Source organism: Phlebotomus papatasi, chromosome 3 (assembly GCF_024763615.1).
Source record: "Phlebotomus papatasi isolate M1 chromosome 3, Ppap_2.1, whole genome shotgun sequence".
NCBI lineage: Eukaryota > Metazoa > Arthropoda > Insecta > Diptera > Psychodidae > Phlebotomus > Phlebotomus papatasi.
In genome coordinates, this window is record NC_077224.1 from 14,865,649 (window position 1) to 14,880,516 (window position 14,868).

Below are 14,868 nucleotides of genomic sequence, written 5' to 3' on the forward strand. Positions count from 1 at the left end.
CATTGAAAAATGTCTTTGATATGCATTCTTTTAGTTTTTTTGCTATTTTAATTATTCTTTGTAAAAAGTGTCGTGATTTTTTGAAAAATATACAGTTTTTACATATCTCTTAAGTAATTAAAATAATCGAAAGTGGTGCAAAGTTAATTTCAAGGGTGGAAAAAAGGTGTTTACATCCTCCCCAGAAAGTGTTTACTTCTACCCCAGGTATTTTGTGAAAAGAGAAAAATGCACAGTGACACAAATTTTATTTTTATGGAAAACTCAATTGTTTTCCAGCATCCGTATTACTTTCGATGTATTACCTATACCCAAGGGTAAAACATTAGCTAAGAAAGATTTTCCAAAAAATTACGGTGTCCTTGGAAAATCACCTCAAATTCGCATCTATCGAAAATGGTTACATGTGCCCCAGTCTCCCCTAAGTCACAAATTCGAGCACTTCGCAAAGCTTGGGACGCTTTGCCATCCCCCTTTTTACACTAATTTCTTGATTTAGCTGAGACTACACAGAGTTAGTAGAATTAAAACAATAAAAAACGATTTAGAGATAATATAATATACCAATCGTCTCTAACCTCACAAATATTAAATTCCGATTTTGAGGCAATTGAATCTCAATCCAATGCGACGGATAAATAACCTCCATACACTTCGAAAGTTTTTGGGACAAGTGAGACAGATTAAATTTAATCCAAATCAATCCATCAAACCGTATTTAACTTGTACCATTTGCAATCATAAAAATTAAGATTGATCTAAATCTAATCCGACAATGTAAATGGTTTCTCTAATTACTTCAGATACTGAATAAATTATTAGTGAGCATTTTTTATAGCCCCATTGCATTTGCATTTGCACTTGCACTTTTTTTGTTATAATTAATTTTCTCATTTAACGCCCAACGTTTCATTTATTGCTTTATTTTTTTTTTACTACCATACAACTCAATTGACCTTTCATCTTGTATTTGTTGCCCACCTTACATTACTTTGTTACGTTAAGTTGATCGAACTAAAGGCCGCTACGTCTTAATGTTTCAATTCAAATGGTATATTGAAGGGTTAACTATATTTCTCAAGCGATATTGATAATGGTTTATGCTTCCCGTCATTGTTGATTAATGATCGCTGATAATGAGAACTGACATATGATAAAAAAAATATATGAAACAAAGATTCTCTAACTGAACGCAATTAGTTTTATTCTACGTCGAATCCCCATTAATGTCGATTAAATTGATAAGCAATGAAAATTTGTTGCATTATTTTGATATTTTCAATGCTTTTAAGTTATTTTGAAGATTTCACGTGATTCTGTAATTCTCGGAATGATTTTTTCTTATCAAGAATTTCGGAGTATTTCTCTCTAGATCAAATCGAAGCAAATTTATCTGTTTTTTTTTTTTTTTTTTTTGGACTTACTTGCAATCGTCCGTCCAATGATCGTGGAATTGTGACACACTTTGATGGTTGTCCTGGGCATGATAGAGCCCTCTCTAGCTCTTCTATGGCACCCTTGCGCTTCTTCAATTTCTTCACTAAACTATCCACCGCCTTCTCGGCCCACTTCTCCTCCTCATCACCCTGCTTCCAGCCCAATAACTTCTTAACAGCCGGACTCGTGAAGGAGAACAGACTATTGAGACTGGACATTGTACTACTGCTTGACGACTCAACATCATCCGTCTCCATTGTTGCTGTCAAGTACAATTGATGTCTCTCTCCTCGAAATTGTGATGGTAGTGCAAATTGAGAATTAAACAGGAAACGATTCGAACCGAAATTCAAATCTATTTTTTTTTCGATTGCATTTTTTTTTTGTTGGATGAGCAAACACATTTGTTGATTTGTTCGACAGAGACAAAAAATGAAAAAAAGAAATAGAAGAAAAAACAACTCTTTAGAGATTTTCTCCTATTTTGTGAATCCCTATTCGAATGTTAGGTGACAATAAACAAAGTCAACAAAAATGTATTGAGAAGAAATTTAGAAGGAATGTCTTGAATCCTCAAAATGGAAAGATTCAACAAAATTTTCATTCTGTTTTTCCTTTCCATTTTGCCACATCCACAGGTATTCCACCTCTTCCTCCATTTAACCTCTTCAATACATCCCAAAAAATTAAACTAACTTTATTTATTTTGCAGCAACACCATCTACACTTCCACACTAAAAAAAAAATCCAGCAATATGCAATAAAAAAAAGCACAAACAACTCTTTTTTTCTTCTTCTTCTCAACCACTATCTACAGCAAGTCCAGAAAAAGCAGTTAGATTTTAACTATTTCTCCTTTATCATAAACAAAAAGAAGAAATAAATTACAAAGTAAATATTAATCGATTAGTATTATGACGTCTATTTCCTCCGTCTGAGAATGATTCTATATGATAGAGAGAGGTCCAATGGTTAGTGCGACTTTCGAAGAAGGCAAAAAGCAAAATATCAAGTGTGAAGTACAAAAAAAGGCGTTATCTAAATAACAGTCCCCCAAAAAAATAAATAAATAAATAAGCACACACTGGCGAAAAAATATCAGAAATCAATTTAGTCTAAACATCTAACGATTTTTTTTTCTTAATCATAATTTTCTTTCATCAAAGAAACAAATCCATTTCGTATATACTGAACGCACGCGTTAACGTCTCAAATTATGTCTTTTGAAGCTTTTCGATAAGCCTAATTATAGCTCAAGAAGAATTTAAATATTACTTGAATATCGATGTGATTGATTAGATAACTAGAATGTAAGCTATTGGAAATACTTCAGAATCTGCTTGCTCTTAAAGCAATGTCTAAAGCCCAAAATAGACATAGGGATCGGCTTAGGGATCAGCTCGAAAAATGAGGATTGGTATCAATACTCTCAGGGATCAGCCCAAAATTTGGAGGATCAGGGTGATCTTCTAAATTTGTGAGGTCTAGTAAAATTACGAGGATTAGGCGACATCAGAGCCAGTGCTAAAAATAAAAAGCTTCACTTTGGGTGTTTTTGTGTACTTTTCGAAATGTCAATTAAATGAAAAAAAAACATGGAGAGTACTGGTATGCAATGTCGCAAAATCTTAAAATTCATTAATATAGGAATAATGGGAAGGTCAAAGTATTCCTGTCTGTATGAAAAATCCATCGATATTACACTTAAGAAGTCTTTCAGCAATCAAAGTGTGGAGATTTAAACGAAATTTACGCAAAAAACGCTAATCCTTGATTCTAAATCCTCAGTGTATGATGGTTTGGGCTGATCTTTTACCGCCAAGTTTCTCGAGCTGAGTATTCTCGAAGTTACTTACAAAAGACACAGATATTTATACAAAAACTAACATTTCTTTGAAGAGAAAATAAGTATTTTTGGATAAAACCTTGTAATATAAAAAATTGAGAACAGTTGCCAGCGCCATTTGAGGGAGAAAACAACGCCCTCATGCGGAGGAAAAAATATTAATGCCGGTGAATTATATACTTAATTTGTTTGTTTATGTTTTGTAGCAAAAACAATTCTCATGGAAATGTAGCTCTAATAAGATCAAAATATTTCTTAAAAAATTTAAGAAATTGAAATTAAGTAAAAGTACCCCAATGGAATTTTTTTAGATTTTATTCTCTAATATCCCTTGGCGAAAGAGAATTGAAACATTTATGCACTAGGCGAGGGACGTGCAATTTGAAGTACCTAAAGATTTACCAAAAATCATTTGCCAAAAAAATATGAACCCATATTCGAGCTAACCATGTCCAACTGGGTTCTCTTTGATAATAATAATAATAATGGTGACACAACGTTCCATAGAGGAACTAGGCATTCCCACAAGGGGAGTTCGGGATCGGGACATCCATTATTATTTTTTCTTATACAGGGATGGGGTTGTCAATCCCATGCCCCGTGGAAACAAGTGCAGTGAAGCTCACTGGATGCAATTCGAACATTTTTAACGCCAGAAAAATTCATGGTGACCTAAGGGGGATTCGAACCCGGGACAGTTGCATCATAGAGCGAGTGCTCTACCACTTAACCCATTGAGTGCCCCGGGTTCTCTTTGGTATTTTTTTTTAAATTCACAGCATAATTCCAAAAGCTTATATTTCTAAAAATAATACTACATTTTACATTATATCCAACTGGAAGAAATACATTTTCAAATCTCTTCAATCGAGCTACTAGAGCTACTACCGGGCAAAACTGTTGCTAGATGGCACTGTCAACTGTTCTTAATTTTCAATTCGCGCGCTTTTAGTCGCAAAGCTAACGTCGACCTGACTGAATAAGAATCTCCAATCTATGAAAATTTTCCATCACGGAAATGTTCAATGTTAAATCTAGCAGGGGGGGGATAACTTTTCGATACTATCGAATCGATAGTATGATATCAAAAAAAAAATCTCCGGACCGAAAAAAAGCCCGCGAATTCACTAGATTGACACAGAAAAATTCCATATTCACAGAATAGGTCTTTGGAATAAGTTACGGAAACCCCGTGATGTATGCAAAACATTTTCGGCACTAATTTTTCGGCCTATTTTCAATGCCAACGCGGTTTATAAAAAAAGTGCGTATCAAATTTACCGAGTGAAAAACATTTGCATATTAGAGAAATTAAAAAAATTATTTTATAAATAAACTCCCAGTTGTAGGCACTTCTTATTAAATTCTTTCAATCCGTTTCCACTTAAGCCGGAACTCCGTGTATTGTAATAACTTTCAAAAGAACATGACCTTTGAAAAATATTTAATTTAGTTACAAAAACTGCAGATATCATTTAAACTTTTCAGAGTCAACAGTCGATACTATCGAAAAAAAAGTTATCATGTCACCCCTGAATCGATCACTAGTTTGTGCGCGCTTTAGCCTTGAGGTTTACCCGTATTCTTTAACTGGTGTAAGATTTCAATAAGCAAAATTTCAATAATGCAAAAAGATTGTGTAAAATAACTGAAATTGCTTCTTGTTTAGAAATTTCAAATCAACGGGAACTAGGCTAAACCTCTTGGTGTGAAAAACGCTTTAACTCAAACTTCGTTATACGGATTTCAGAGTTAGAGCTTATTCATTCATTAATAAGGGTTAAATAAAACATATTACAGCCCTTGTAACTATTACCGTTTGTGCAATATCCGGAAATAAAATTAGAAAATATATTTGACAGTTTCATGTCATCCATTTATGTTCGTGACAAAATCGAGTTCCTAATCCAGACCTACCATTTAGATATTACCGATAAGGCCTAAAATAATGTCTCTATCCGGATGATACTTAAAGCCTTAATTCTGAAACTCCCAGGCTCTTCTTTTAACTAAAATTTGTTTTTAATATTAAGATTTAAATGCATTTCAACTCATTTTCTTATGCGGCCGTCGCCGTCTTATGATTTATTTTATTCTCCAGGGCAAAACGATAGATAAATCCCAATTAGCGCATACCGAAATTGATTTAACAACTTTATCTTGAATTCTGGATTTTTGGTAACAAATTGGTATCGGAATTTTAGCTTTTTTAAATTCTAAAACCTTGAAATTTAATTGAAAGATACAATCCAAAATAAATCACACTAAAAGTACTCATTGAACATTAAAAGTTCCAATTTCAGCCGGTATGAGCGCTTTTGTCCAATGTCAATTCAGCTCTCCGATATCTGAATGACAGCTGTCAAACAGTCAAGCAATTCAAAAGAAATCCCTTCAATCATTCGGAAAACGGAGATTTGAGAATATATTGGGTACTGTCAATTTTCAATTCATTCACTTTTGCGCCCCTACCGAAAAATGTTGTAATTAAACCTTTTTGTTTAAACCTGTCAAAATTGCATGTTCAAGAAATAATCTGTAAATTACGCATGGCACGATGATTTAGTGAACTGTTATCTCTTCAACCAGTTTAAAGACAAGGCATCAGTGCAAAAAAAGAAATACACCTCAACACATAAAGCGAAAAGATTATTTTTAATTGTTCCCTTTTCTCCCAATCATATATATATATATTAGATACACCTTTAAGATTGGTGGGCTACATCAAGCCAAATTGCACAGCCGCTTCCCTATCTCCTGCCCCTTCTCTTCCTGCGTACGCTCAATTAAAAATGTCAAAGCATTTAAGCTTGAGATGAGAAATGATAAAGCACTTGGGTATTTTATACCTCACACAACATACTCATGCATCAATTAAATAGCAAAGCATTTAATGTACAAAAGCAATAAGAACAAGAAGGTGCAAAAAAGAGGAAGAGAAATTGCAAAGAAATGTTATAAAAGTTAATATGAAAGTGTATTATTTTTTTTTTAAATTATAATAAAGGAGAGGGGTGACCTTCAGTGAAGTAATTGCAATTCTCACTTCTATTGGCCATTTTCGATGATTTTATTTTTCTTTTCTTTTTCTTCTTATTATTCCACAATAAATGTCTTTCAGTCTCTTAATAATGTCTCTTGTAATTTTTACTTCAAACTCTTTAACTTGTTCTTCAATTTTTCCTACACATCACACAATATATTGCCACACGATACAATTAAATACTTGTATGTGATTCTATATATCTCCTTCTCCCTGTCTCTCTCTCTCTCTCTCACTGAAATAAAACACCACATAGCACACGGTGAAGATAAAAGAAAATAAATCTCAACTTTGATGCAATTGTACATCAGAGAGTGTTTAAATTCAATAAAGAGTTGCCCACAACTTTTCCGCATTTAGAGACCGGATTGGAAAGAAGGTAAGAAATTCTTTATGATTTCTCGTAATATCATTTCTTCTTGTCTTTTTCTCTTCTTCAGCAAACAAATTTAGCGGGTGTCACGATACAAATGTCCAGCAAACTTTTTAGATCAGTAAAATTACATGAAATCAAAATTTACATCGCTCTCTTTCTCAAACGTTTTGCATATGTCCATCTAAATTTTTGAATTCAAAATTGAATTCGTTGTGACGTTCAAAAGAAGAAGAAGAATAGTGTGAAAAAGTGGGATAGCTATATGCAAATAGAGAAAGAAAGGAATATGAATTTTGATTTCATGCAATTTATGCTCTAGACACACTTACGACTTAAGCCGATAAACGACTTAACGTAATTATAATCAATCGGCTTAAGCTGAAAGACAGATTACACAGAAACTGATGGAACTGTAATCTTGATAATTATTTTGATTATAATTACGTTAAGTCGTCTTTCGGCTTAAGTCGTAAGTGTATCTAGGGCATTACCTAATCTAAAAGTGTGCCTGGAAGTATTAAGCCTTTGTTAGATTTTTTTTTAATTTTTAATAAATAAAAAATAGTGAAGATTTTACGTTTAATTGCGAAAAAACGTAAGTACACGATTGTACAACGACGTTAAAATTTTGATTTTGATCACATAATCACAGATCACACATGATCACAGATCTAGATTAAATTTGAATAAGATTATACTACAGCGGGATAGTGAAACATAGGCATATTGATCCCTTTCTATCTTCCGTGAATCTTCTTTAGATGGAACCATGATATTTCTCAATTCCCTACTAATTTAAAACAATTTAAAAAATGTTTAAACTGCTTTTTGGCTAAGTTTCTTTATTTCCACATTTAACAAATTACTTTAAAAAAAAATCCTGTCATGGTCTAATTTAAATAAAAACAATTTGTTAGGAAATGCTCGCAAAAAAAAATCATTATGGAGAATTCAATAGGCCAAATTTTTCGAATACTAGTTCGAAGGGTTCGAAGACTTAAAATTGAGAACAGATGCCAGCGACACTTGCGATGGTGAACAACGCCCTCTTGCGGAAGAGAACTTATAGGTAATAATAAAACAACTTCAATCCAAATGCTAACAGCTGCAATATTCCGAAGAAAAAAAAAACAAATATCGGTTCTGAAAGCCAAATAAAAAACATTTTTATATCGTATCGTCCCCGTTGTGATTGAAGTGTTTTGTGTTTGAATTTCAAAGTGTCTCAAGGGTCAATACGTGCCTCTCTGCACTGATTTTTCAACAGCTTCCAAAAGTTTTTACAAACCCATTACGAAAATTTAATTTGAAAATTCGAAATTCAGCTTAAATTCTTTGAATATCAAAGATTTCAAGCAAATAGAAAACCATTTATCTTTTAGCCAAGACACTATTTGAGGATCACAAACCCGTTTGTGAACGCACAGAATTTGATTGTTTTCGTAATTTACTTTGTTAATATTTCTCCATCAACACACAAAAATCGTCTCTCTCGAGATTAAAAAAAATCGAAAAGGTAGTACGTGAAAAAAACTAAATGCATATTTATAGCACAATATAGCCAAGACACTCACCGTTTATTATAATTTTCTTTTATTTCTTTATTATTACTTTTATTTAATATCTCAGCAAAGTGATAGGCAAGTTTTCCAGTTACAATATTGAGTAAGAATTACAAGGAAAGCAAACAAATTCATCGTCGATGTGACTCTAATTCGTGTGAATAGTTAAAGAGAATCCCAGGGTATCAAAATTCATTAACCGTTAACATTATACTAGCTGAATTATTTATCAGCAATCAACTATTATGCGATATCACTAGACTAATATTAGTCTTACTGTTACTTATACATGGATCTATAAAGAGTGATAAAATTATTAGCGCAATCTTACTTTTAGCTAAGACACACACCCTAAAGAAATGTTCTAAACTGCCTTGAAGTGTTTTATTTTTTCTGCAGATTTAGGAGAGTATTTTTCTTAAAACATGACAATTTGCAATATAATTTGTGATTTAATAAGCAAGTGAAGAACTTGTGAGACGACTTTATGTAATTTTAAAGATTATCTGATAAGTGTCTCGGCTAAATATTGGATTTCTTTTATCTTTTAAGTCTTTTCTGTATTTATATACGTTCCGTAGATGCGGATTGCACCCCTGCTATTCGCAAGCTTTTCTTTCATTCTAGCACTAACGGTATTTACCGATCGGTCATGGTAGATAGGATCGGTGAATACCATCCTTAAGTGTTAGAATTTAAGAAAAGCTTACAAACAGTAGCAACGGGTTAAGTCACTCGGATCTACAATCCTTCAAATTAAAATTCGCTTTATCCTGAATAGTTTAAATCTTCATGTCCATTTTCTTTCGACTTTTAGGTAGCCTTTAAATAAATTTCAAACAAATCAAACTGATATTTGGGGACATTTGTATCAAAACACCCTGTATGTACCAAGCTTTATCAAATTGCTTTCGCATACACCACATTCGATGGTCTCATTCGACCATCGATGGTTTAGTCGTCTTGGAAGTGCAAGTTGTACGGAGAAAAGTGAAAAACAGCAGGAAAATCACTTCAAGAATTTCCTTCCTTCTATAAACAACACATTTTTCCCTCTTTCTCTCTCTTTCTCTTACACTTTAACACTTTTTCCCCAAAATATCTCCACTTTTTTGCTGCATTTCTTCACTTCAATTTCAATGAGATTTATTTTTGAGATTTATTATCTCAACATTTTATCAATCCTTAAATTGCACATTTTTCATATTTTTTGTTTTATTTTAGTCTATGAACTGTCGAGGAATAAAAAAATGTCTACCATTCATCTTAGGAAAACACCCTAAAAAACCCCAGACAAAACACATGAAATACGATCGAGAATAAAAACGTTCTATCTAGCACACATCGCAGACAGGAGTTTAGCACTCTCAGTATCTCACTTGAACTACTAAAACTAAACTGCAGATAGCCTCTCGCGCGTATTCCTTGGGATCTTTTGGTTTAAGAAAAGTCTCTAATTCTCTCTCTCTCTCTCTCCCTCTCTTATTCTCTCTCTTAACAACTTCTTGTTAGTGTTTGAACAAATCTTGGCACAATCGTTAAATGGGGGAGCCTCAAACAGACTGGTACTGAGAAGACACAGCATCTCAAGAAAGCAGCCCATTACCCGGCTGACCAGCCGTAATTGGTTCATACTGAGCCTCACTCAATCAATCAACGGATAAATCATTGTCTCTATAACTTTTGAAGTTCTATGTTCAAGACAAAAAGAATGGATATTCACTGCAACTGACCCAAAATAAAAAAAAATAAGAGCACGAATGAAGCATCTCCAGTGAAAATGACAGACATACTTACAACTTAAGCCGAGAGGCGACTTAACGTTATTATAATCAAAATAATAATCAGTAGGGGAATTCTATAATTTTCGTGGCATTGTCACGCATGAGTTCGAAACCTGACAATGCCATTCGAGCTTTTTTTTTTTGTCATATCATATGAATTCCAAAATGCAATTCATTGAATTATTAATGAAATCCCTTTACTTGATGATTTTATGAAAATACAGTACGTCTTGGTTGATTTATTTAACAAAATTCATTATCATTTGAATTTCCAGAAATCTCAAATATGTGACTTCTGACAATGCCACGTGAGCTGAAATGGCAATGTCACGGCTACAAAATCGCATTTTCGAAAAAGCTCTCCTACACCGAGAAAAATGTGGATGGTAAAATTTACCATCCTCCATACAAAATTCTAATGGCCGGATAGTAAAAAAGTCACCCAGCAAACGCGATATTAAATTGGACTGTCAAAAATTGTAGAATCTATTGCATGGATAGTAAATTCTAATAACCGGATGGTAAATTCTAATATCCCCGGATGTTAGATTTTACTAGCCGGATGGTAAATTTTACTGGCAGGATAGTAAATTTTACTAGCCGGATATTAGAATGAAAAATGTCGGAAAAATTTATTTTTTCTTATTTTCATTGCTTTTTGGCCATTGTTTGAGGGCTTGGGACCCTTCCTGGATGATATTCTCTGTATTTCAAGCCATTTTGGTGCGTGAAAATTGACGACTACGCCGAGATTTGAACACGCGACCTTTGTGATGACAGTCCAGCATCTTCCAGCTGCGCCACGAATTGCTATAATGTATTCAAAGCATATCGGGAACCGTTGCATCAGTACCCACGATATTCCAAAATGACATTCTAATAGCAGGATGGCAAATTTTACTGGCTTGGATGGTAATTTCAATCCAAATTACTATCCTCCGTTAAAATTTACTGTCTTCCAGTTAAATTTTAACATCTAATATGCGACCAGTAAAATTTACTTCCCGGATATTAGAATCTAAGAGAGGTCAAGGTAAAATCTAAATGAGGATAGTAAATTTTACCATCCGGCTGTTAGAATTTACTATCCATAGGATAGTAAATTTTAAAATGTCAAGATGGTAGATTCTAAAGGAAAGTTTCTATGGAGGATGGTATTTTCTACTATCTTTTGAGATAGTAGAATTTAAAGACACGATTTGTAGAAAATACCATCCAAATTTTTCTCGGTGTAAGATTCGAACCCAATTTGTCATATGGCATTGCCAGAGCGTTACAGAATTCCCCTCCAGATTACATTTCCATTAATTTCTGACTAATCCATCTCTTGGCTTAAGCCGAGAAACGGCTTAGTTAGTGGGAAACTAATAAGAAATTCGTCTAATTATTATTTTGATTATAATTACATTAAGTTAAGCTGTTTCTCGGCTTAAGACGTAAGTGTGCTTAGGACATAATTCTTTTACTTACTAATAAATAATAAACAATAAACAGTCATTGGTACCATGTGAAACCGATTTTTGTTCAGCTTGAGAAGATCATTGGGGAAAGCTTTTGAAATTAATTTATAGAGTTCTATAATAAGTGCACATTTATTATAGCATCCAAGACTCTCGTTAAAATGTGTCTTGGATGTTATCCAAAATTAATTAAATTTTCCTACTTCACAATATTTGCGATCTTTTTTTATTGACCTTAAAGAAGATCACGATTAATTTAAAAAAAAATAAATGTAAATTTAATAGCTGTTCTAAAATTCAGTAACTCATGCTACTTCCACATCCATTTTAGTGAAATTCAATGAAGAGAGGGTTGGGCTAGGGACTAACCCCTTCCTGTAAAAGCAAGATTGGTACGAGAACTCACAAGGAGCCTCCCATAGGACGGTTTTTACGATAGCGACCTATACAGTAGACTCTCTCTCAATCGGGAATATGGGGCAAAATGTCATCCGGTTTAGCGATAGAATTGAGCGTCAAAGCCTTTGTAAATTCCACAAAAAAGCGCTCAATTATAAAGAATCACGATAAAATAGGAAGAACTGCAGCGAATTTGAGCGAATTAGCTTCATAATTAAACGTGAAAATTGTCAACAAAATTTGTCGCCCGATTGAAAAAGAGACGATTGAGTAAGAGTCTACTGTACTACGTTTTGGAGCGAGCTGACGGAGAGTCGCCAGTAGTGGAGAAGATTAGTGCAAGAAGTAAGTAAGTAATCGATTGAAATTATGCCTCTTGCTTCCTGCAGATCTTCTATGGCAACTCTAATTGATGAACCGTGCTTTGATAGCAGAAAAGTAAATTTTTTAAACAAAAAACAAACATTAGCCCTATCTTTACAGAATTTCCGAGCAACAAAGTTTGACAGATTGAAATTGGCATTCATATATTGAAAAACGAATTTCACTGAAGTAAAATTGAAACTCAATTGATTGAAAATATCTGTGAACGTCTCTAGAAATGTCAAATCTGTTAAAAAATGAACCTCGATAAAACCGCAGAATTTTCACAATTTATAGTTTCGACGATTCGAATATCGAAAATCAAACTATAAAATTACTACGTGGACCTGTGAGACGTGCTTAGATTTTTGTCTAAAATTGAATCGGGTTCTTACGAGTGGATAATCGTGGAAACTTAATTCTTAGTTCAGATTTAAATTTCCAAATTAAGAAGAAATCTTTTTCTCATAATTTTTTTATCAGGTTAAAATTTATTATTTCCCTCAGATTTTCCTTCAGGAAAAATCCTTTTTTTTTCTAGAATTACTTTAGAATATTTGTTAAAACTTAAAATAATCACGATCACGAATATGACGAGTATAATTCAGAAACTATCATTATAATAAAACTAGAGAAAATTAAACGAAATGTCAAAAATGTCAAAAGTAGATCTACTTCGTAAATGCTAGCGCCACTTAGCGAACAATTGCAAAATTGAAAAATAATTTTAGTCAGCACTATATGGGTGCAAAAAAACGTTCTGACTGATGACGAATAGGTATTATCCGTGATCTGCCGGGTACAGAAAATACTCTCAAAACCAGCCAAGAGGAAGACAGAGAGAAAAGAACTCATACGCAAGAAAAATTCTCAAGAGAGTGAGAGAAATGTTTTAAGAATCAGAGAATTCTTTTTTTTTTTTTTTTCATTTCTCTTCAATGTTTTGATCACTAATCTGTGCGCGCGCGCATTTTCCTTATTATACCATTTTCTATATAGTAATACAACATCAAACGTCTCACTTGTGCATATATACAACACAACTTCTTATTTCTTTTCTTCTTCCTCTATTTTCTTCTACACGCAGAGAAATTTTCAAGTATCCAGATTCAATCCCCATGGGATTGTTTCAATCCCACGATTTTTATCTCAAAAATATCCTAAAATTTCTTGAATCCAGGAGAAATGGGATTGAATTTTAGAAACAATGTGATTGATTTTATCCCCTAATGTGATTGATTTTTAGAAATCCACATTTTAGGAACAAATGGGATTGTTTTCATCGCATTTTGAGATGGAATTTTAGAAACCAGTGCGATTGAATTTATCCCATAATGTGATTGATTTTTGGAAATCTACAATTTAGGAACAAATGGGATTGTTTTCATCCCATCTTGAGATTGACTTCATCGCACTATGCGATTGAACTTATCCCACAATGTGATTGAATCTATCCCACAATGCGATTGTTTTTATCGCATTTTGGAATTGTTTCTATCGCATTTTGGGATTGTTTTTATCACATTATATGATTGAATCTATCCCATAATGCGATTGTTTTTATCGCATTTTGGGATTGTTTTCATCGCATTATGGAATTCTTTTTATCACATTATGTGATTGAATCTATCCCACAATGTGATTATTTTTATCGCATTTTGGAATTGTTTCTATCGCATTATGGGATTGTTTTCATCACATTATGGGATTGATTCTATCCCACAATGCGATTGTTTTTATCGCATTTTGGGCTACTTTTCATCGCATTTTGGGATTGTTTTTATCACATTATGGGATTGAATCCATCCCACAATGCGATTATTTTTATCGCATTTTGAGATTGTTTTTATCGCATTTTGGGATTGTTTTTATCGCATTTTGGGATCGTTTTTATCACACTATGGGATTGAATCTATCCCATAATGCGATTATTTTTATCGTATTTTGGAATTGTTTTTATCACATTATGGGATTGATTCTATCTCACAATGTGATTGAATCTATCCCACAATGCGATTGTTTTTATCGCATTTTGGGATGGTTTTCACCGCATTATGGGATTGTTTTTATCACATTATGGGATTGAATCTAACCAACAATGCGATTATTTTTATCGCATTTTGGAATTGTTTCTATCGCATTTTGGGATTGTTTTTATCACATTATGGGATTGATTCTATCCCACAATGCGATTGTTTTTATCGCATTTTGGGATTGTTTTTATCACAGTGCGATTGTTTTTTTTCGCATTTTAGGATTGTTTTATCGCATTTTGGGATTGTTTTTATCACATTATGATTGATTCTATCCCACAATGCGATTGTTTTTATCGCATTTTGGGATTGTTTTTATCACATTATGGGATTGAATCTATCTCACAGTGCGATTGTTTTTTTTCGCATTTTAGGATTGTTTTATCGCACTTTGGGTTTGTTTTTATCGCATTATAAGATTGTCGCATTATGGGATTGTTTTTATCCCACAATGTGATTGAATCTATCCCACAATGCGATTACTTTTATCGCATTTTGGGATTGTTTTCATCGCATTATGGGATTGTTTTTATCACATTATGGGATTGATTCTATCCCATCCCAA

At 33.2% G+C, this 14,868-nt stretch overlaps 1 protein-coding gene across 7 annotated transcripts in view; it reads right to left on the reverse strand.

Moving 5' to 3' along the window:
* The window catches only part of LOC129807812 (protein mothers against dpp), a 242,094-nt gene that overhangs the window by 203,732 nt on the left and 23,494 nt on the right, over positions 1-14,868 (reverse strand). For 2 of the 7 annotated variants that reach the window (XM_055857318.1, XM_055857319.1), the window contains one exon: positions 1,425-1,792. The exons of 1 other annotated variant lie outside the window; for it this stretch is intronic. In XM_055857318.1, coding sequence (XP_055713293.1) covers positions 1,425-1,694 — 270 coding nt within the window. In that variant the 5' untranslated portion in view covers positions 1,695-1,792. Of the gene's footprint in view, positions 1-1,424; positions 1,793-6,302; positions 8,343-9,340; positions 9,662-14,868 lie in introns of those variants that run through there. 4 more of the 7 variants (XM_055857315.1, XM_055857317.1, XM_055857316.1 and 1 more) reach the window with 4 other exon arrangements.